Raw genomic sequence first — 21,481 nt, 5'->3', positions numbered from 1 at the left:
TCAGGAAGTTGGGCCGGGCATTCATGTTCGCTGCGCTGGAGCTATTGATAGATCGAGAACATACACTGAGTGAAGCGAATAGAGAGATATGAGTGGCCCGTCACGCGGTCCGATATGTCAGCCAGACGAGACAAATGTGCGGGCCCGAACGTTTGGCACCCGGTTGTATCATAGCAATCTGCACCACCTACGGTGGACACATGACGATAAAAATTTTGCGAAAGGGTTTGAAGCTTTAAACGAGACTACAATACACGCAATCATTAGTTGCCTAGAAGAATACATAATCCATACCTGAGCCCCGCTCCCCAATCATCCGAGCACGCCGTACCTCAACCAAGATCCACGTACGAACCTCCGCCCTCCCAGCCCGAACCGCTTGTCGGCACACCATATGCATCCTCTTGCACGCCGCCTTCAACCGTGTTCAATGCGAACTCACGCTTGAACTTGCCCTCGAGAGTGGCGAGCATACCAATCAGATTCGTGCATGCCTTCTCGAGGACAGCGGTGGGGGTGATGGTACCGTCCGTCTGGATCTTGAGCAAGAAGTAGGGGTGAAGGGGATGGGGGACCTTGTAGCCGGCGAAGAGGACCTGTGGCATGCTGAGGAGTTGACTGAAAGCAGGTATTCCATGGTCAGACGTGTCGTAGGGGGTGAGGGCAGGGAGTAGGAAGACCGATGGGGTATGACGCTGAGAGAGTGAAGGACTCACGCCCGTATCATGTTCGCAAGAGTGTGATCCTGCTTAACGATTTTGATTGTGGCAGCGTTAGGAATCTTGGTATCTTCAGAAACCTCGACTCTGGGGAGCACGGATTATGAGCCCTGGTCACGTTCATTCAAACCCGGGTGACCCACGGTTTTTCGCCCTCCTCAAGCACGTAAAGTTCATAACGATTGATAGCATTCATGGTGTGTATCTACCGACTAAACGACAGACACGACCAAATGGACCGGCCTAAGAGGAAAGGTCAGCGAAAAGTTTGCAAACATATGTCGGAGATGGTCAGAGAAAATATAATGAAATCACGGAGATTCATCGACAATAAATATCAGGCTTGTAAAGCCACCATCACTCAGCGAAAAAGAGAACATATACTCACCAGGCAGTGACACTCGTCGGTGCAAGTGAGCAAAGCAAAGACAAGACGGGAATAGGCGCCGTCAGACATGGTCGCGCTTGAAATTCGCAGGGGGTTAGGGCGCCTATACCACCGAAGTCCAAACACAGCCAAATCTCCAGCCACCGTGCCAGAGGATCGCAGTCTGTAGCAAGGCAGCCTCGTATACGCCCTCGACTTCCGCCCTCCTCAAGGTATGTCTCGCCGGCCTATGTCCCGATGCTCGACGCCGCCAGATTCTCCTGCTCGCAAGCTGTACAACGGATGTCGTTTCAGCCGGGAGTGAACGGAATCTAGTGGTGGATGGCTCACGGGGCAACTGGATGTCATTGGGCGTAGACAGACGCTGATCTTCCCGTTCGCTCAACAGAAAATGCCGACACGGTTCACCAAGACTCGCAAGCACCGTGGCCACGTCTCGGCCGGTCACGGTCGTGTTGGCAAGCACCGCAAGCACCCCGGTGGTCGCGGTCTCGCTGGTGGTCAGCACCACCACAGGTGCGTCCCCTCTCAGCCCTTCCAGCCAAGTCTGTTCCCTCATGAATGCATATCTCCGCATCCCTACCTCTTCGAACTCTCCGACGCCCACAATCCTTGCCTTGATCCACGATAAATAGGACCAACTTCGATAAGTACCACCCTGGTTACTTCGGTAAGGTTGGTATGCGCCGCTTCCACCTTACGCGCAACCTCCAATGGCGCCCCATCATCAACATCGACAAGCTCTGGACGCTTGTCCCCGCGGAGGAGAAGAAGGGCCTCACCGAGAGCTCGGATGTTGTGCCGGTCATCGACACACTCCAGCACGGGTACGGCAAGATCCTGGGCAACGGACAGTGCGTGCACCTATCGTCGCGTCACTGCGAGCATTGTTCCCTGAGGTACTCTCTGCAGGCTGCCTAAGCTCCCCTTCATTGTAAAAGCGCGTTACGTCTCGAAAAAGGCGGAGTACGTGTTCCCCATCCGTCCTGTACTTCAAGGTGCTTACTGGTCATTTTCTGTTCAGAGCGAAGATCAAGGAGGCGGGCGGTGTTGTCAAGCTGATCGCATAGTTTTGTATTCTGCTTCTGTCCTTTTACTCTCTGTCACGACGACTTTCCTGCATGCATATGACATGAGACTGCAAGGCGTTCTATGCAATCCATGCTGTACCATCTGCTACTGCGCGCGTACAAGTCTCAGTTTGTGACTGCACATCTCAAGTCAGTGGAACCGCCTACACCCATGGTACAGGGGGTCGTATGTAGGCTAGATTTCTAGCCTCTCAAGGACATGTGTGTGAACTCGATCGGAGTCGCTGTGCTATGCACGATCTTCCGTGTTCGTAAGGCGGTCAGTGCCTTGGGATTGGCAGCCACCGCCCAGCTGGTGGCCACTGCGCCTGCCAATGTGGATGTGCAGTGCCGCCTTCGCACCCAAGCTGACGAAATCTCGCTTGGTCTCACGCACACGCCGCTGCGCAGTCGCAGATGGAACAGCGCGGACTGGCGCGGATGTCGGTGGCCCCTCCGGCCTCCTCGGACGGCAGTGTCGGGCATTACGAAGGCTGCGTCGACGACGGGCGGATGAACCTCAGCTCGTTGCTGGATGGATACCGCCCCGTGCGCAGTCTTCTGGCAGATAGAGGAGGTTCGGATGGCGGATGTGCGGGCAGACTGGTCGCGGAAGTGGAAGTGCCGTGGGGATCGAGTCAGGCGCACTGACAAATGGATCCAAGATTAGGAGGAGCTGCATAGCTCGCCGTCGCCGCGCCTGCTCCCGCGCTCCCTCTCTCCCAGACTACAAAGTCCCTCCCGTCGGATGGCCAGCTTCACGACCTGGTGTGCGTAGCCACTCTTAACTCTGCCCTCTGCCCACCAACTGCCCTCCTGCATCCTTGCTCTCTCCCCTCCACACCCCACACCTCGCATTCCGCTCCGCGCCTAACCGCCTCGGTTGTGTAGACAACAGCCAGTACGCGACTTGGAACCGCGTACGAAACCTCCACCAACAACCCTACCTCGCCCGTGTGGACACCCGCGCCTCCCGCGCCGCTACCGAAATGGCCTCTCAGACCTCACCCACAGGCAACCCTGTCGTGATCGACATGGGCACCCCCGCCCCCGCCCCCACCACTGCTACCCCCACACCTGTGTCCGCGAACAAGGGCAGCGATACGCTCTTTGGCCCAAACATCGGCGTCCTTGGTGGTGGTCCAGAGTGGACTGAGCATAGCGAGAAGAGCGCGGACGTCCTCACGCCTGAAATTGTGAAGGGCTGGATTGCGAAAAGCAAGGAGGTCAGTCTGCAGTCTGTCTCGGAGTCCCTCTGCGGCGGCGGGGTTCCCGTTTGCTGCACGCACGGGTGGTGGATCACCTTGCAACTGCTCCTCGACGACTAGCATCGTTTTTCGTCGATGAGCGGCCGCACTTGTCTGCTGCGACCGTCGTCCGACAGGGTGGGTATATGCGCGCAGCGTGCTCACACGCTTCAATTATAGACACACTATTCCACCACGACGCTGCAGGCCCTTGTCAACCTCAAGCGTCCGACCATCCGCCTCTCGCCCCTCGAATCCGACGCCACGGACGACGCCGAGCATGCCGACTCGCAGCACCACCACGCGCTCGAGTTCGAGTACGACTGCGACGCACCCAAATGCGCCATCCGCGTCCACGTCCTCCTGAACCCCAAGCACCCGATGGCAGGCAAGCCCGACGGCACCGGGCTCTCGAAGCTGCTCGTCTTCGAGCAGATCACCGACGGCGGCTTCGGCCGGATGCTCAAGTTCGAGGACGGTGCGATGCTCGAGCTCGGCCGGTTCGATTTCACGCGCGCGGCGACTCCTGCCGGCGAGTCGTCCTCGACAGGGGACGAGAAGGTCGCGGGGACCCCCGCCGCAGAGCCCGCGCATCGCAAGAAGCGGTTTACGAACTTTCACTTCCGCAAGCGTAACCAGGAACGCGGCGTCGCTGGCCCTGCTCTCGCCGTCGTAGATGCGGATGTCCATCACGCGGAGGGTGAAGATAAGAAGGAGAAGGAAGAGGACGTTGGAGTTCGTGCGACCATCCGCCTGTCTGCCCTCGATGAGGACGGCAAAGACCTTCCTTCGTCAAATGAGCAGGTGACTTACCTCCACGTCGTGCGGTTTGGGGCCCCGCCGGTCGCGGTCGAGGGCGCCGAGGAAGACGAGGACAAGCGTCCTTGGGTTGTCAAGGTGGTGAAACGTGAGGCTACGGTAAGTCGAAGCTTCTTCATTACTCCGAGCCCATTCTCAAAGGGTACTATAGATCGGCCTGCACACTTTCCACCTGCACGAGATCTATGGTCTCTCTGCCAACTCTACGACGTCCACAGCCCCCACAGCCCCTCCTCCTACCGCCCAACTCGACACTCACACATATCCACCTGTCACCGCTCCCGCTCCCACCAACCAGGAGGACGAACCTTCCTCCGAATGTCTACTCTGTCTATCGTCCCCTCGCGAAGTCGTACTCCTTCCATGCCGTCACCTGGTGGCATGCCGCGATTGTGCCCTGAACATGATCGAGTTTGGTGCCAGCGGGACGATTATGCAGAACGAGGAGCCCAGCGCTCCTGGCGAGACCGCTTCCGGCGAGGTTGCTGCTACTGAACCCACAACGGAAGCGTCTCCGCCTCCGGCAGCTGAAGGCGAGGGTGGTGCCGCCGCCGCTCCTCCCATTGTGCCTCCCGTCCCGATCAACCCCCGGCGGAAGAGGAAGGCCAAGGGCTGGTTCTGCCCGGTCTGCCGTCAACGTACGTGATTCCTTGCGGCGTTATACATACCCCCCTCTTAACCTGAACACGCCTTTCCAGCGTACACTTCCCTGCTCCGTATTACCACCACGCCCCCGGAGAAGGACGAGCACCGCGAGTCCACGTCGTCCGACGAGTACTCTCCGCCGGTCCCGGCGCTCCCCACCACGCTCACCGTGCCCCCGCCGACTGCCCAACCAGAGCGTGGTCGTTTCGGCTTCCTGCGCTTCGGCCGCCAGGGCGTGCCGCAGCCGGACGTCGAGCGCGGTCAGACGCCTGCAGCGAACGCAGCTTGAGCGTCCTTGGGAAGAGGCTTACTGTGTGATTGACATCGGTTTGTTCTTCGACCTTGCTCTTCCTCGACCATGCACGATATACTTGGGAGTCGTGGGCTGATGTACACTGAGCGCGTGCGGATGGTTTTGTTGTACAACATACGAGTTCTCTAGTCTACTTGTTTTTACTATGCTTTCAATCTATGTTATTTCACAACCGTCGATACAACGCGAGTGCCTAGAGCAATGTCCAAGTCTAGACGACTTCACTGAACCGGGCGACGGGCCGACATACGCGCTTGCAGCGATGTCTCTTGGCAAAACCCCCGCTGCACAACTTGTTCCAGCTTGTTCCCCGCAACCGCCACACGCCGACCTGACCACCGTTCACACCGACGCATCCACTCCTTTGCAAACCCGGCCTCCAGCCGCTGCGCTCACCACGCACACCGCCCTGCACCCACGCCGGACGCGTCGTCACCGCCTGCCCCAGCCCCCGTCCGTACACGCCCACCCTGAGCAGGGGAGCACACGCGCACCGAGACCGAAACGCACCACCCCACCCCAACGTCGCCCCCGCCCCCGCCCCCGGCAGGATGTCCACGGACCCGTACCACGCCGTGCAGCAGGAGATCCAGGGCTCGCTCCAGACCGCGTCGACGCTCCGCGCGTCCTTCCTCCGCATCCGCAGCACCGCGCGCGAGGACAGCGAGGAGCTCACCTGGGCGCGGAACGAGGTGCGTCCCCGTCCCCCGTCCCCGCCCCCTCGCCCCTCGTCCCGCGCGAGCGGAAGCTGACCGTGCTTCTGCGGGGCACACGCGCAGCTCAAAGCGACACTGGCCGCGCTCGAGGCGGACCTGGAGGACCTGGAGGAGAGCGTGAAGTGAGTGTCGTCCCTGCCGCGGGTGCGCTGCCCGCTGCCCGCTGCCCGCCGACTGACCGCCCCGCGCACAGTGTCGTGGAGTCGACCGGCGCGCGGCTGTTCGGGCTGGAGGAGGCGGAGGTGATGGAGCGGCGGCGGTACGTGGGCCACGTCCGGCGCGAGATCGAGGTGCGTGGCGCGGCGGGGGGCCCGCGGGCGTCGTCTGCTCGCTGATCATGACGTGCCGCAGGACATGAGGGCGGAGGTGGAGGGTGGCCGCCGGTCACGGCCGACGTCGATGTTCGGTGCGCCGAGTCCGGGCATCCGCTCGCCCGCGCCCGAGAACGAAGACAGCCAGGCGGAGTGGGCGAGGCAGGAGCAGGAGGTGCGCGGCCGGCCTGTCACGGTCTCTGCGGGGTGCTGACGCGCTGTTCTGCGGTAGATGATGATGCGGCAGCAAGACGAGACGATTGACACCATTGCTGGGACGCTCAGCACGATTCACGAGCAGGCAGGCTTGATGGGCCAGGAGATCGGAGAGCATAACGAGTGCGTCGCTGCGGTTCTGTCTGTGTACTTCCGTGCAGTCCTGACCTTCTTTCTCTCCAGGATGCTCGACGACCTTGAGCGTGGCGTGAGCAATTCTGACGCCAAGCTAACAACAGCAATGACGAAGATGAAGAAGTTCATCCGTCAGACCGAGGGTACGTTTCTCTTCCCCCAGCTGTATGCTCTATTCGCTGACTTCTGGCTTTTTAGAAACAAAATCTGGTTGGTGTATAGTGATCCTCATCGTCATCCTCATGGCATTGCTGCTCGCCGTGATTCTTGTATGATTGCTACCTTTGCAACCATCTGTGTTCGCGCTGTTATTGTACACTCTCATATTTACGCAGCATCACCACGCTCCTTTGACTCTATCGGGACATTTACTGGCATGTACATCTCGGTATTATAGACACTGTTCTCGTTGTAATTGACTTAACCGGTCTGTGCCTCGCTGCACAGAACTGGACGTGTTTATTCGGACGTGTTGTTTGCGCGGGGCCTGTCCCTACAGCCCAACTAAAGTCAGCGATATGTCAAGGCTCGCTGTACTAATCGAGCCCACACTCGCCCGGATGGTGTTATAAGCACTTTCTCGCTGCAGTTGTGTTGTACAAACTGTCCCTTGTCCATGGAGATGTCGCTCCTTTCGGAACACCGCAGGAGCTCGATGTCGGGAGTCGAGATATTCAATGCGCATATATCAACACGTCAAGTGATCAGGGTACAAATCAACTGGATTCAGGACTTAGAATTAGGCACCATGTACAGGTTTGCGCATATAATAACGGTATCGTGACGAGGCAATAGATGGACTCGGTGGAGAGAGGTACAAGGAATGTTGGTAGAGTGTGAGCGCATACAGCCTAGATGCATCAGCGCGCCATATCGAAACTGCTCCGCGCTCCCCAAGACATGCCACGGTCCAGCTAAAGGAGCGTACAGAAGGCGATCAAGTCGGCCACCGACATACTGGACTGCTGCCGCACGGCGGTGAACGCAGGCACATCCCGGTCGAATTTCTCGGGGTCGCGCAAGTACTCGTCCCAGTCCGTGAACAGCGGCTTCCACACCCACCCCTCCCCCCGCACGCGCACGAAGTTGCCCGGGACGGCCACGGTCGCGCACGTGTCGTGCAACGAGCGCAGGGAAGGCGGCTCGTTGACGCCATGCACACAGACCTGGATGGCGTCGAGCAGCTCCTTGCGCATGTCCGAGACCGGCGTGCGGCAGATGTCGGGATGGATGACGCGCGGGGGTGCACGCGCGAAGGCGTCGACCATGATGTACGCCGAGTTCTTGACCCCGAAGACGGTGGTCATGAGGATCCAGTGCGGGGGTGTCTTGTGGTGGGACCTGAAGCGTCGACGGAAGCAGGCGATGGGGTCTTCTGTTGGGTGGCCGGCAGACGCAGCGCCGCTCTGAGTGGTGTCTTCGCCGCCCCGTGGGAGTACGAGTACACCGCAAGAGGGGGCAAACGCCTCGTCCTCTATCGTCGACGGATCCTCGGCGATGCATATCTTCTTGGCGTCCACCTCCCCGACGCCGCACACGGAGAAGGCGCGCGAGGGATCCCGAGGCTGCTTTGCTCCGAGGTGGCTGTGGTTGGGCTCGAGGAAGAATGTCACGGCGTAGCGCTCGAGCTGGTTGGCGTAATCGTCCCCCCACGTTCGCAGTGCGAAGGCGACGCCTGCGGTGATGAAGGCCCATTCATGTGCACTGCAGAACTTGCGGAGTTGCTCGGAGAGCTTGGGAAGAGGTGGGGAGGTCGCGTCCGTAGCCTTCTTGCAGTACATCCTGCATCGCAGAGTGTGTGGATACCGGGGGCTGCGATCGGTGCGGCGGGAGCGTACCTGTGGGACTTCCAATGCACCTTCTGGCATTCCTGAGAACAGTACACCGGCTTCAAGGCGCACGGACCCCCGCATCTCCTGAAGGATTGGCCAAGGACGGGAAGTTTGTTGCATCCCTGGCACCGACGGCCAAAAGTATCGGCGCCGGGGGGCTGGGGAGATCGTTCGTCTCCAGCAGAGGAGGGCATGATGGCGGTAAGCGAGAGGCGCGTGGCCCGGACCGACGCTCATATCATCGGTGAAGCTGACAGGTAAAGAGCTTGCGCAGGGTTGTCGCCAAATCGGGTGCTACCTTTAAAGTTCAACATAAGCCCGTAGCGTGAACGTTGGAACAACGGTCCACGTACGATGGACGTCTGGGCATTCAGGTGGGTAGGCAGGAAGCCTCGGCCTCTCATCGCTCCTCCATTCTCGACGCTCAATTTCGCGGCCTCTTCAAGGGAGTCTTGGCCCATTTGATGTGTTCGCATGGGACGGCGCAGACCGGCGATTGAAGAAGACGAGGGCGAGAGGAAAGACGCGGGGTCACCAGTCCGGGGGAAGCTCGGCGTCAAAACCACGCAGTGCGCGGCTGGAATCGGAATCGCCCTAGGCCTGGCTCGCCAGGTTCCAACTCAACATCTCCCTCCGCCGTCAGGCTGCTTGTAAGATGTATCCAGAATCGTTTCCGCGTCCAGGTCAATCGGGTTCGCCTGCGTTCGGGGTGCGTTCGCAGCACCCTTTGTAATGTATGTTCACCCCAAGATCACTCTTTGATTGCAATCCAGACTTCAAGATCCAGACAATGTATCATCGATGCTATGCTCACATTTCGTGTATCCACTTCATAAGACGATGGCACAAGAAATTCCAGAAACAATGACGTCATAAGTTGCTAGGAGGAGTTTCCCAAGATGGAAGCCACCTCGATCGCTTGAGGGCAAGTCATTTAGCGCCCAATTCTTTTGCCTCCCCAGTCCGCTCTCGCGCAGCGTCCTCCTCTTCCATATCATCCTTGAACAGCACAAGAGCCGTCCGTAAGGCACGCGGTTTCGTTGTCCGTCCTCTTCATATGCGAGACTGTTGACAGTATCCACACTTTCCTCGCATTTGAAACCCTTCTAGCGTCACCAAAGTTGTTTTTGCTTCAGGCGGATGCCAGCGTCTGTCCCTAATAATATGGCAGCGTCCTTGGTGGGAATGATGGTCGTCCAAACAAGTTTTTCATCCCCGTCCCCTATTTTGAGGGGCACAAGTAGTAGACATCGGCCGATACCGAAGTCCATGATCGATTATGCTAAGATCATGCACTGCATGCAATATCAGGCTCGAGTTGAAATTGCGCATCGGGGCTTGCAAACCGCCGCGTTTCTGGAGCACTTGCGCGGGCCGGCTTCGTCCAGCCGGGGTGCTACACAATCGCCAATCGTTGAAAGTCGCGCCCTGGCCCGATGGACCCGCGACGTATGAAACCGAACCGTCCTTGAAGCGCATCACCTCCATGTTACGGCATGGACGTCGATATTCTCACCCAGAGTGGAAGGCTGTCGGGGATACTCGCGGCATTTGATCAGAGCAACCCCACCGGGGAAACCAACCGACAGCCACGGTCCGACCCTGGCCAAGAGGTTCAGGACACGACGGGCACTCCAATGAAATATCATTTGGATTTGCGGAACTATAAAGTTGGAGTTTGTTGCAGCACGCGAAGCAACTTTCGACGAATTGTTGCCGGCTCGGACGTGGACTATCCACCTGAGCCTGGCAGCGTTCGGCAGACCAAGCCCTTCCTGTGTTCGCGTTTGAAATCTGAACGGTGTGGAGAAAGTGCACGCTGAGTACGTACGCCGAACGGCGTTCGATTCGGCCGCAGTCGCTTCAGTCGCTTCTCTTGAGTCCTCCCCGAGAAAGCCGCGACCACGAGCGCTCCTATCTCGAGAAACCACGGATACGGCAAGGTAAATTGAAAGTCACTGACCGTTGGAGCTACTACTTCCCAGGATCTATCCTGTGTTTGTTCGTCGCCCCTCGGTCGGCGTCTGAGGAGTTATTCGATTTTGAGAGGACAAATTCGCCAGCCCTAGCGATCGGCCGAAAGTGCGACTCGAGTCAAGAGCGGTGCATCACATAGACGATCTATGAAAGGAGGAGGAGGAGTATTCTACAGGGAGCATAAGTTACGACAGGGTATCAGGAAGCTAGCACGGTCCAAGTAGCGTGTCTATGCTACATAGCGGTGGGAAGCTCGATCTATAGAGTCTACGAGTACGAGAGCCGGTCTCGTACATGGGTACCCGATTGATAAGAGGCAGGCATCACAGCTCCGTGTTCGGGACGAGAGTCGACAATAGATTGGCAGCCGGGCAGGCTCCCCGAGCGGGCGCGTAAGAGATTGACAGAAGCGAGGGCGGCGTCGCGTCGCGCCAGCGATCAATGATAGAACCGTTCCCCGGATCCAACGTATGATCAATAGCGCGCCGTCACAGGGCACGGGGCACGGAGAGGGGGGAGGCCGCACGGGGCCGCGGAGCGATGCGCTCGGTCGATGTTGTGGCCGGAGGAGAGCATGGCGGTCGCGACGAGCGCGGGCTCGGTGAGGCCCAGCTGCACCGCCTCCGCGGTGAGCTCGAGGGAGACCGCGGTCGGGCTTCTCGAGACGCGCCCGAGGATGCGAGGGGCGCTGCTGTGCATTTTGTACAGCTGCACGCGCCCGAGTGTGAGCGCGGCGGGTCGGCGGGGAACGTCGACACGGTCGATTGCATAACGGATGGGTCAGCAGGAAGTCCCACCGCGCAAAGGGAAGTAGTTCGGCGATCAGCGTGGGGAGGAGAGCGGTCGGAGCGAGCGGGGACGTACGCAGACGAATCCGTCCATCGGTGCCCACGCGTACTGCACACGGTTCGCCTCCATGATCCGCCGACTGAAACGAGAAGCCGCTCGAGATGAGCGACTGAGTCGACCAGGTCCGTGGAGCGGTGGATACTCACCTCTGGTCTGACGACAGCCTGAGCCAGTCGCGGACGCGTTGACGCGTGGAACCACCGCGAATCTCCACGGACGCGTAGGGTTGCCACTGGACCATTCCGATGTTTCTTTTCTCTGTGTCCTTGAAGATGGTGTATGCGGGGGCGTTTGCCTCCGTCGAAACGGTGTAGGCGGTGCGGCCATCCGGGCCAACGATGGTCGAGTTCAGGATTGTCGACTTGAAATTCATGAACGTGTAGGTGACCGTGTCCAACTGCGTCGCTGGTGCGGCGAGAGATGGGAGTGCTCCGTACACCGAAGTTGATTGTCCATTCCAGTTGCCATGAGCGAAGGGGTTCATGTCGAAGCGACGGTGAAGTATGGATGGGTGCTGCAAGCTGCGATGGGAGGTATGGAGACCTGGAAGGGAAGCCGTCGAAGCCTTTGTCGAGTGGTGAGGAACTGGGATTTGCATCACCGTATATGTACGAGGGAGCTGAACGGGGCGCTGAGATGAAGGGTGAGACGGGCGACACGAGCAGGCGTATGCGACGGTCAAGCATCTCAGCATCTGTGTGTTGGAAAAAAGGAAGTACTTTCGGGTGGAACCAAGGTGAGCGTACCAGCAAAGACACGAAAGTGAAATGACATGGGGTCGGGCGGCGGTGACGGATTGGTGACGGACATCTCGGCCCTCGCGTCGACATAGCTCGGCAGAGCCTCCCGTGCCTATCATTGTCACAGACGGGCGTGCGGTCTAAGATCCAGAGCAGTGTGTTTGCTCCTTTGCGTAACGTGCGGGGTGGTGCGAGGCTCCAGTTCCATCCCCGTCTCGTCCTATAGTATCTGTCAGCATTGTGAGCACTGAAGGATGTGACTAGAAAAAGAGGAGGACTAGAAACTCACTTCAATAGTACGCCCTCGTAGGCAGATGCGAATTCCGCTCTGAAAGCGTCGACGCCTTCATTCCAGCGGTTCGGTAGTGACGGAAGCACCTGGACCTCGCGTTTTGATAGATTCCTGATCCAAAACGTGGGGTACAGGTGGACGGCAGGAGGAAAGAGAAGACGCTGGGCGCACGTGAAGCCCATGGCGATGCGATCAAATTCTCGCGTGGCCGGCCCGTGGTCAGTTGATCTTGACCCACATCCATCCTCATATGCTAGCTCCACGTGAAGCTATTCTCTCTCCGCCGTCAAGTGTTGCTCTGAGTTGAATCCATTGTCCAGGAGGACACCGTTCTAGCCGTGAAGAGCCGGGGCACGCTGTACAACTTTTGACCGGGTACTTCGTAGCTTCTTACCCCGCCAACTCGCATGCGAATGCCGATCGGATTGCGAGTGCGGTGACTAATATGATTTGCACCTCCGATCACCCGAGCAACGGCTACTTGTTCAAAAACCGATGTCACAGGACGTGTGTGACGAGAGCAGATGGGTACCTTGCCTTGAAATCCAAGAACTCAGCCTCACTGAGTACCACAGCTCGGAAATCCTCAATGATATGCAACCCGAACGAAGCCCCTATCACGCCTTCGCGACTTGTTTCGCCACTGTCCAGCGCCCTTGCGACCCGAGCCTCAGTACCGCCGAAGAGGACACACCAGCTGCGGATTGGGATCGGGCCCAGTGGGTCACCCTTCCGCGGCAGTGCTCTGGCAACTTTGGCATGCATCGCAACCCGCAAACGTCCGAGCGCTGTGAGACCTTTTTGCTTATTTGAGAACGCGGGCACTTGGCGACCCAGCTCTCGACGTCTAGACAAACGATCGGGCAGCCACGGGCTCCCCTCGCGCGACAAGCAGTGTTCTAAGCGGCGTGTGAAGCGTGCCGGATTACCGGGTGTGCTCGAGACCACGCCGCACGAATGTCGGGCGATGCGCGCCGTGTGCAAAAGTGATGAGCGTGTTTCGTATACATTTCATGGGTGCCGTGCACCGTGGCGGGCCACACCAGCCCCCGCACTAATCATCCATACTCTTGATCACGACACAACGAATCGAAGGTGGTTCGGCCCAAACTCACCGCTCGACACTGCGAACTTCGAAGCCGGTCCTGTCTCCCGTCAATCCGTACGCGTCTCCTTTGCGCAGCCCACGCGAGCTGTTTTCCGCCGTCTTCGCCTCTTCGTCCGCGCGACATCACCACGCTACGCCGCGTAGACGCTCGCGTTCGCGCTCTTCCCGTCTGAGCTCGCGTCGCCGTCGATAGACGGCTTTCCCCCAGCGCTGAAGTCGCCCTCCGAGACGTCGACCTCCTCGAAGCGCGCGCACGCCTCGCGCACGCCGCGCGCGGGGAAGAAGACGTTCAGGGACCAGTAGACGAGGGCGGAGACGCCGAAGCCGGTGAAGAACGACATTTCGTAGATCTGCGTCGCCGCGAGCGGGACGGTGCGGCCGGTGGCGCCGGCGAAGCCGACGACGTTGATGAGGATGCCGGCGATGTACGCGGCGTATGCGCTGTACACCATTGAGGTGAGCGCGGGAGGAGAGGACGGAGGAGAGATGGCTTACCGGAGATTGAAGCCGTAAGTGTAGTAATACCATCCGTCCCGCTCGGCACGGTAGAGGTCCTTCACGTTGTAGTGACCTTTATGGATGACGTAGTAGTCCGTGATCTGTCATGACACGTGAGTGAGCAGATCTTGGACGTATCCTGGTAGCGCGCGCACCATGACTCCCGCAATGGAGCTCAGGAAGACCGAGTACGCGGAAAGGTACGACGCGAAACTATTGCTACTCTTGAGCAGGTTCCAAGGGAGCATTACCAGGCCGACGATCGCTGCGACGTAACCTCCCCGGCGAATGTTCTGAGTATCATTGCGCACAGTGTCAGTCTCATGCTCTTCTCACAGAATAAACGATGAGGACTGACAATGAAGCGCGGGAACAGTGCAGTCAGATCACAGCCGGCGCTGATCGAGTTCGCGGAGATGTTGGTCCCTAGCTATGGAGGGCAAGCGCGAACACGTGTGAGCAAAGAGGGTTCGCGGGCGCCTCCACAACAACAAACGCACCTGAGCGATGATAAACGACGCCGAGATAAACCACACCCCGAAGCGCGTCGCGCTACTCGGGGATCCGTCGAGGAACATGTTCAGCAAGTCGATGGGCGACCAAATAGCCTCTCCATAGATGACTTGCGACGAGGAAGAGACGATGATGCCGAGGAAGCTGACGATCGAGAACCCAAGCGGGACGGAGAGGAGCTGCGGAAGCCCCGCCGCGGACGGGTGGCGCGCGCGCGAGGCAAAGTCGGGCGCGTTCGTGACGAGCGTCGCCATGTTGCTGATGCACGACATCAGGCTCGAGACCATGCCCCAGCCAAGCGCAGAGCCGTGCAGGGTGCTGGGCTGGGAGATTATCGGGCCAACGCCGTGTGCCTTGACGATGCACCAGACGAAGAAGGTGATGCCGGCGATTGGGGCGACGACCGCCTTGAGCGTGAAGAGATGACGGCTAGTAGAGGTAGCGCGCATGATGTGAGCAAGAAGCTTTGTGGATGGGAGGCAAGATTAATGCTCACATCTTGTGAATGGGGAACCAGATTGCGGGGAGAGAAATGAGCCAGAACAGGAAGAAGCTCATGAAGTCCTTAGTAGTGATGCCCGCTGATTCGGGTAGGTGGTTTGCTATAGGTGAAGTCAGCCGATTGAACCTGAGAAGGTTCAAGAGTCGCGACTGACGGATGTTGTTCACCGACGGCCACATCGCCCTGAGCATGACAAACACGCAGGAGCCCCCGAGGCTGGCTTGTACGCCGTACCAGATGCTGAAAATATTCTGATTATATTCCTGCGTGAACTATAGTACTGAAGACTTACCAGGCCATCGCGCCTCGGTTAAACACGCACCAGAGACTGCCCCAGACGCCGAAGCTCGTGCGAGCGACAACGGGAAAAGTGACATGGAACATGGCGCCAGGGCGCGCATTCGCGACAATGAACGGGGCTACCACGCCATATCCAATCCAGACGCAAATCCACGCCTGCCACCAGGAGAGCCCTAGCTGGATCATAGACGAAGCAATCGTCCATCTACGGCAAGGTGTTAGTCACGCACACGAGCGAGCAGAACACGAAGACATACGTGTTGATGTTGAAGCTGTCTGCGATCCAGCTGTACGATCGAGCGTTCAGCCATATATTCGAGTGCTGCTGAAAGCTACGTACAATGCAATGAAGTTCCACGTTCCCCACTGCCGCTTCTCCTTGGGCACAGGGAGAAGGTCGTCATTCTGTGGAGATCACAAGCGACCGTCAGTGCTCGCGTGACTAAACAATCATTCGTGTGCTCCCGCGACGCACCTGCAGGAACTGCTCGGAGTAAGGGAGGCCCCTGGTGTCGGACACCTCCAACTTCTCGATGATCCCCATGATCGCGGCACCCAAGCAGAGAAGACCGAAGGTGACGGTGCAATCCGAAGCAGAAGCAGACCAGCCCGCGAAGCAGCCCGGAGGCCCAGTTTATGTATGTCGCCGTGGGGCACAGACGCAGAGATAACGACGTCGGGGTGGGGCTGAGATGCTCTCTTTTGGGCTTGCCGGCATCTTCTGATAAGTCGGTCGTCCGATAAGCTTGCGTTTATACAGCGCTTGAGTTTGTGCCCACACGGCCAGACGTCACCTGTCGTGTGAGAAATGGTCAGCGACCCAGGTAGCATGTCTTCGAGGAGTACTTGGAAGTACGAACTCACCTAGAAAATAGGCAGATCAGAGGTTTGAGAATCGCCGGCTTCCGAACGAACGCAGCGGAAAATCCAGCACGATGAATCGCCGGAGTGAGAAAACGAACCGGTGGCGATTGTGCGACGTGCATCCCGCCACGTGCCAATCTCGCTTAGATAGTACGCGAACGGCCTGCGGAGATGGCCGAAATCCGAGGCCCGCTTCATTCTCCATCTAAACGTTTTGGAACTTGAAACATGGCTTCAAAAATCAGCGCAATCATCACATCGAAAGCGACCGGAAATACTTGCGTTGTAGCAGACTTCAAGCTAGTTCCGCGGTGACCATCATTAATGCGAAGGGTTTTCACCGTAAAGATTGTGCTCGTTAAACGCGCGGCCGAGGCCTGGTTCATCGCAGTTGAGTTGTCAGCCATATATTGACACCAAGTGGCAAAATTATCACATTGGAAGAGCCGGAGGACCGCGAGAGGGTGAGAGAAGACGGTGACCGCTCAGCGCTCATCACCGCTGCCGGCGACCACTTTGAAGACAGGACGACGTCCTTCCTGGCGCGGAACTACGTCACTTGACCGCGTCAAGCCAGACACATGGATGCGCCTCTGCTCACCGAGAGCAACAACTGAGTTGAGCTGAAGACACAGCACAATGCCGACGACGCCGACGCGCCGTGTCGTGTCCCCATCAAAGCGACGTCGGGCGCGATCACTGTTCATTGTAGTATGCGGAAGCTGTGTGCCCCAGGCCCTGTTGGAGGTCCGAAAGCTGTTACCGTGCAGCCGCCAGCGGGACTTTGAGGGAAGGGTACGCACTGGGATCGGCTGTGGCGGGTGGGTTCCACGCGCCCGGGATGGTCGAGAGCGCATCTTGTTACGTACACCGTAGCACTGGTGGGGAGACGAACAAATACGTTCGGGGCGGCCGCCAGCAAAGAGAAGGAGATACGAGTGGTAGAAGATGAGTGTGTATGCGCGTGATGACAGGAAGCAAGGGGTGAGCGCTTCCGCCTCCCTCGCACTCCGTAGATTTCAGGCCGGACCTGTTCGACAGCCCTTCCACCAGGTCCATATCCACCGATACCGCAATCCGGGCCGATCAAAACAACTTGAACCTGTGTGTCGGATCAGTCTGGTACATGGTTCACCGGGTGTATGCACGGGCCTGGCGGGACGAGATCGCGAATTTGATTTGCAACTTGGGGAGAGGTGTACATATCAGATGGGGATAGGGAAGACGGGCGTGAACGCACCTGGAGCTTCTCGCACCGCCATGCAGTGCATACGGTTAACAATAAGCGGTCCAACAATCGGACCACTGACCTCCAGGATAGAAGGGGAAGATAGATGGATACAACGAGGAACAACAGTACACACCGCGCATATAGTACAATGATACGATCCGGGCAACGCGCCGCTAAGAGATGAACACCTTGCGAAGCTCGCTGAACTTTTGCCGTTCGCCGGGGTCACGCGGGTCCACAACGTAGCCATCGTTGCGCGCCGCCATCTCCTCCAAAGCCTGTCACGGAATCAAAGAGCTAGTCAGCGTTCCGGTCACCACAATCGCGTGGCCCATGTGGGCGCACGGATCCTCAGCCAGAGTCCGGCGGCGGCGGTTCCACGCACAGACGGCAAACGCACAGAGCACAGCAGACAAAGAACAACGCACCTCTCTCGAGTACACCTGCCCGTTCCGGAACGCAAGCGGCATGTTGTCCGCGCCCATGATCTTTCCGCTGATCCGGCACACGATCGTCGAGTTCACGTGGTGGCTGAATGGGGCCTCCCGCGCGAGGGTGCCGAGGTCCGGCTGGCACACCGGGCAGTCGACGTTGCGCGTCTCGTGGCCGTAACAAGCGGGCAATTTCAGCGATGCCAGTCCGGCGTACATTGCAAGGTGCAGGAGCGGCTCCGTCGGGAGCGTGCTGAGGTGGTAGATCGCGAGCCGGAATGATTGGATGAGCGTGTTCCAGCGACCGAGGTCGTAAAGGCGCTGCGGAGCGGTAGGAGGGTTAGATCAGCATTAGGGATCCGTGGAGGAACGGAAGTGAGACGGGGGAGTAAAGTGGAGAGCGAGGGGGAACACACAATGATCGGGGTTCTGCAAAAACGAAACGCAGTGCACCAGAACACCCGAGGGTGTTTGAAACAGTGGCACTGGCCATCAAGACGGGCGGCTACCAGTTGTAGTCCTGCACCCTCCTAACTCGGTAGAGCGGGAATTCCATTGCCTCAGACCACACGAAGGTGAAACAGAAGGGAAAGAACCGCGGAGACAAGAGTGATCGGTTCACTCACTTTGTATGGGCCGAACGCTCTGGCAGGCGGAACAGCGAGCAGCGTCGCGACTTGTATGATTTGGTCATGGTGCGTCTCTTGCCACGAAAGAAGGTGCTTCTTGCTGTATGCCATCGCTTCCTGTGCCTTGCCCACGCGGGCAAGTTCGATGTATTCTTGCAGCCGGAGATCGAATTCCAGAGTGTTCTGAGGCGGACAGCTTGACGTCAACACGTACCGTTCGGAATGAAGGTGACGTTACCCACCTTGAGCTTTCGGAGTGCCTGCTTGTTTTCGCTGCACCAGGTGAGAGCTTCAGTGCAGCTCTTGCGGGTGAGACCGTCTTCAATCCTCCGAATATCCGAGAATAGATCGATATCGACCAATTTCTGAACAAAGCGCGATCAACTCCCTGCATAGACCGTCCATCGCATGGAGAGATCGTACCTCGATGCCCTTCTGTGTTGCAATCATGCGAGCGGTCTTCTCCTTGCCGTTCCGGAGACACCAGTCGACGAGCCATCGGTCTAGACGAACGTCAGCCCACCGCGTGAACTCGGGCGCCGTCAGACTTTCTACGTTCTCGACAGCGGCGAGGTGTTGGAACCGCTCGCGCATGACCCCCAGGGTCGGGCTGCCTGACGTTTCCTGCATGTCCGAGAGCTAACTCCACACGCATGGGGCCGTGAGAAGAGACATCGCGGAAGCGAGACGACCGGCGCAGGACGGACAAGGCGTGAGCATCGAGGTCGGGATTGGCAAAGACGGGAGGACGAACCTTGCGTTTGAGGCCATCGACGCGTGCGATCATGCCGTCGATGGCCTTGAGGGTCGCGTCGGCGTCAGCATCGGGGCGTTTGGCGAGCTCGTTTGCTGCGGTCTGAACGGCGCCCATCTCTTTCTCGATGTTCTTCTGCGAGGTCCGAAACACTTTGCGGTAGTTTTCGTATGGGACCTGGTCCTGGATGTTAGTCCCGCGTCGTGCCGCAAAGGGAAGACGCCGGTGCAGGGGGTGACAAAGGAGACCGGAGGAAGCGTACCCGGGCGAATGGCTGCTCAAAGAGCATTACGCCATCAGAATTGAGCTTGCTGAGACTCATGGCGGAGTCCAGTCAGAGTGAACACGAGTTGCTCCGCCGATGATGGTGAGAAGGACCAACGCGGCGACAACCAACGACCGCGGTTTGGGCCAAGCTGGCGGGCGCCTGTTGTCGTTGGATGACACAGCATCCACAAATGTAAGGCGTCATATCATATTAGATAATTTGGCTTCAAGAACCGGAGGAGAGGAATCCGGCCCAGACTCGGCAGCATGCATGACAATTTGTGGGAGGAGCACTAATATACATGCACACCGTTGGCACGATGTGAGTGTAATCAAAGCAATGTGAGGATATAGATAGAACCATCAATTAGAGATTCAATTCTAGTGAGAGGGATTAGACGCGTTTATGCGAGGCGGAAAGAGGAAAGAGAATGAGCGCGCTTTACTAAACACCATCGCTCAGCCCTTGCTAATAGTAACTGCCTGCTGTTAGAAAGGCTTCGTGTCGATACTCGATACAAAGAAAAATTGAGGGAGTGCGATAATAGGAGTGAGCATGGTGCTTGGGAGCTAATACACCACTTCGTCGACCCACTTCATTGCTTGTTTCAAGTCGACAGCTCTTTCGGGCAGCGGCAATCTGTGCTGCACAGTGCACTGGACGAGCGAGGCAGCCGGCGACGTCGGAGAGGAGGCGCGCACGTGGATGCCACGCGATGAACCATCACTCTCGCACGTGGAGTTCACGCGAGACCAGCGGCCGAATTTCAACGCTCGCAAGTCGCCGTGCGGGGAGCTGAGCTCTCGCCGCCCTTGCTTCATTTCTCTAGTTTCACGCTCTCCTGTTTCGCACCTATAGCAACGATTTCCCTCGGCATGGTCGGGAAATCATCACCTACACAACTTCAGAGGATTCGAACGTACATTGTGAACATCGGAAGACCGAGGTCATGGATCGACATTGAAGACGGAGCACGACCTCACCTCGAATGACAGAGAACGTGCTCACAATGCTGCGAATTCACAAGCTTATCATCGATGTCTCTTGATCACCGTAACGGCAACCTCGGAACACCCACACGACTTTGTGCCATGTGGCCGGATGGGCGCCGCAGCCGGCGGCAGATGTGGGTACGCTGCCAAGTACTGCGAGCTGTGAGCGCCATCCGGAAAGTGGGTTCATTTTAGGTATTGGCAGGAGGCGTCTCCGTCTTTGCGCCGACTGCACACGCTGATGTCTCCTCTCAACACGGTGATCGGCTGCATCTGGTGACGGGAGATGACCCGGAGGAGATCCCGTTCCGCGCAGTCGGTCGGTCGTACGTACGCTGCATCTTTCGCAAGTTGTGGTTTTCTTTCATCTCTGCAGGGCCGGCACCCACCCAGACGACGCCGCGCTCTCGTTCTCAACAAACATCCGGCTTTTGTGGTCGCCGTTCCTCCGGCATCGCGCGGCAGACGAGTGGACGCCCTCAAGCTGCACAGCCGTCCCGTTTTCCGTATGCCAATCGCGGTATTTGCACAAAATCGAGATTGCCGTGCACGCCGCGGATTACGCAAAGCGACTCATGTCGTCCTCCACAGGATCTCCGCCCATATCGGCAGGTGCCCAAAATACCAGGCACAATGTACACGGCGCTCTTAGCTGAAGACTGTTTGTGGAATTTCATGTACGCCCTCGAAAGTGATGATGCTCCTCAACGAGTGTCTCATCCACCTCCGGTGCGTCCATATATACGCTCTTGTCTCGGCATGAGCTCTGCACTCATCTTCTCAGCCTCACTCCTCTCGAGCCTCGTCCCTCGTACTCTCACTTCTTTCGTTCTTCGTTGTCATTCACATTACTTGCAATGAACCCCTACAACCAGTGGCAGCAGCAGGGCAGTGGCACGCCCTCCATCTTCGGTGCCCTCCCCTCCCCCACCTCGTCCAGCGCTAGCACGCCTCACGACGCCGCGACCTTCACGCTCACCAACTTCAAGACCACGGTCCTGAACTCGACCGTGTACGATCCCAGCCGGCGCGAGGCTTACCGCGTCGTCACCGAAGCGAGCTCCCCCGCGTGCACCGTCGTCCAGAACAGCCAGGGCCGAAACATCGCGATGATCAAATGGC

General features: G+C 58.2%; 9 protein-coding genes across 9 annotated transcripts; 4 read left to right on the top strand and 5 right to left on the bottom strand.

The window, feature by feature from the left end:
- Positions 1-332: 332 nt before the first annotated feature.
- On the bottom strand, positions 333-915 carry BXZ73DRAFT_92909 (DNA-directed RNA polymerase II; the record flags this gene model as incomplete). Its single annotated transcript, XM_048026526.1, has 3 exons — positions 333-618; positions 717-806; positions 863-915. 3 exons carry the CDS (start codon positions 913-915, stop codon positions 333-335), a joined length of 429 nt encoding a protein of 142 aa, XP_047872328.1.
- Positions 916-1,498: 583 nt separating this feature from the next.
- Positions 1,499-2,177, top strand: BXZ73DRAFT_55311 (60S ribosomal protein L27a; the record flags this gene model as incomplete). The annotated part of the gene is made up of 4 exons (XM_048021320.1): positions 1,499-1,623; positions 1,743-1,961; positions 2,020-2,073; positions 2,132-2,177. 4 exons carry the CDS (start codon positions 1,499-1,501, stop codon positions 2,175-2,177), a joined length of 444 nt encoding a protein of 147 aa, XP_047872327.1.
- Positions 2,178-2,925: 748 nt separating this feature from the next.
- BXZ73DRAFT_92907 (uncharacterized protein) lies at positions 2,926-5,177 on the top strand (the record flags this gene model as incomplete). The annotated part of the gene is made up of 5 exons (XM_048026525.1): positions 2,926-2,947; positions 3,069-3,403; positions 3,605-4,342; positions 4,395-4,881; positions 4,942-5,177. 5 exons carry the CDS (start codon positions 2,926-2,928, stop codon positions 5,175-5,177), a joined length of 1,818 nt encoding a protein of 605 aa, XP_047872326.1.
- Positions 5,178-5,752: 575 nt separating this feature from the next.
- On the top strand, positions 5,753-6,854 carry BXZ73DRAFT_106813 (t-SNARE; the record flags this gene model as incomplete). The annotated part of the gene is made up of 7 exons (XM_048016732.1): positions 5,753-5,893; positions 5,981-6,039; positions 6,111-6,207; positions 6,269-6,403; positions 6,461-6,567; positions 6,628-6,722; positions 6,778-6,854. The coding sequence occupies 7 exons, from the start codon at positions 5,753-5,755 to the stop codon at positions 6,852-6,854; spliced, it is 711 nt and encodes a 236-aa protein (XP_047872325.1).
- Positions 6,855-7,493: 639 nt separating this feature from the next.
- On the bottom strand, positions 7,494-8,605 carry BXZ73DRAFT_81822 (uncharacterized protein; the record flags this gene model as incomplete). Its single annotated transcript, XM_048023584.1, has 2 exons — positions 7,494-8,361; positions 8,418-8,605. The coding sequence occupies 2 exons, from the start codon at positions 8,603-8,605 to the stop codon at positions 7,494-7,496; spliced, it is 1,056 nt and encodes a 351-aa protein (XP_047872324.1).
- Positions 8,606-10,532: 1,927 nt separating this feature from the next.
- On the bottom strand, positions 10,533-11,721 carry BXZ73DRAFT_92905 (uncharacterized protein; the record flags this gene model as incomplete). The annotated part of the gene is made up of 4 exons (XM_048026524.1): positions 10,533-10,557; positions 10,915-11,096; positions 11,253-11,316; positions 11,384-11,721. The coding sequence occupies 4 exons, from the start codon at positions 11,719-11,721 to the stop codon at positions 10,533-10,535; spliced, it is 609 nt and encodes a 202-aa protein (XP_047872323.1).
- Positions 11,722-13,508: 1,787 nt separating this feature from the next.
- BXZ73DRAFT_55321 (permease for cytosine/purines, uracil, thiamine, allantoin-domain-containing protein) lies at positions 13,509-15,734 on the bottom strand (the record flags this gene model as incomplete). Its single annotated transcript, XM_048021324.1, has 11 exons — positions 13,509-13,818; positions 13,873-13,976; positions 14,031-14,168; positions 14,234-14,305; positions 14,376-14,817; positions 14,885-14,990; positions 15,045-15,130; positions 15,183-15,395; positions 15,448-15,477; positions 15,531-15,595; positions 15,666-15,734. 11 exons carry the CDS (start codon positions 15,732-15,734, stop codon positions 13,509-13,511), a joined length of 1,635 nt encoding a protein of 544 aa, XP_047872322.1.
- A 1,724-nt stretch (positions 15,735-17,458) lies between these two features.
- Positions 17,459-19,421, bottom strand: BXZ73DRAFT_92903 (CTLH/CRA C-terminal to lish motif domain-containing protein; the record flags this gene model as incomplete). Its single annotated transcript, XM_048026523.1, has 7 exons — positions 17,459-17,563; positions 17,714-18,037; positions 18,343-18,528; positions 18,588-18,710; positions 18,769-18,984; positions 19,100-19,276; positions 19,362-19,421. 7 exons carry the CDS (start codon positions 19,419-19,421, stop codon positions 17,459-17,461), a joined length of 1,191 nt encoding a protein of 396 aa, XP_047872321.1.
- A 1,795-nt stretch (positions 19,422-21,216) lies between these two features.
- BXZ73DRAFT_24850 (uncharacterized protein) lies at positions 21,217-21,481 on the top strand (the record flags this gene model as incomplete). The annotated part of the gene is made up of 1 exon (XM_048017701.1): positions 21,217-21,481. A coding segment is annotated over one exon (265 nt), but the record flags the coding sequence as incomplete, so codon positions are not given.

This window comes from Epithele typhae (genome assembly GCF_022376455.1).
Source record: "Epithele typhae strain CBS 203.58 chromosome Unknown BXZ73scaffold_92, whole genome shotgun sequence".
Classification (NCBI taxonomy): domain Eukaryota; kingdom Fungi; phylum Basidiomycota; class Agaricomycetes; order Polyporales; family Epitheliaceae; genus Epithele; species Epithele typhae.
The sequence above is the reverse complement of the archived record's forward strand: the minus strand, read 5'-3'. Positions and strand labels throughout refer to the sequence as shown.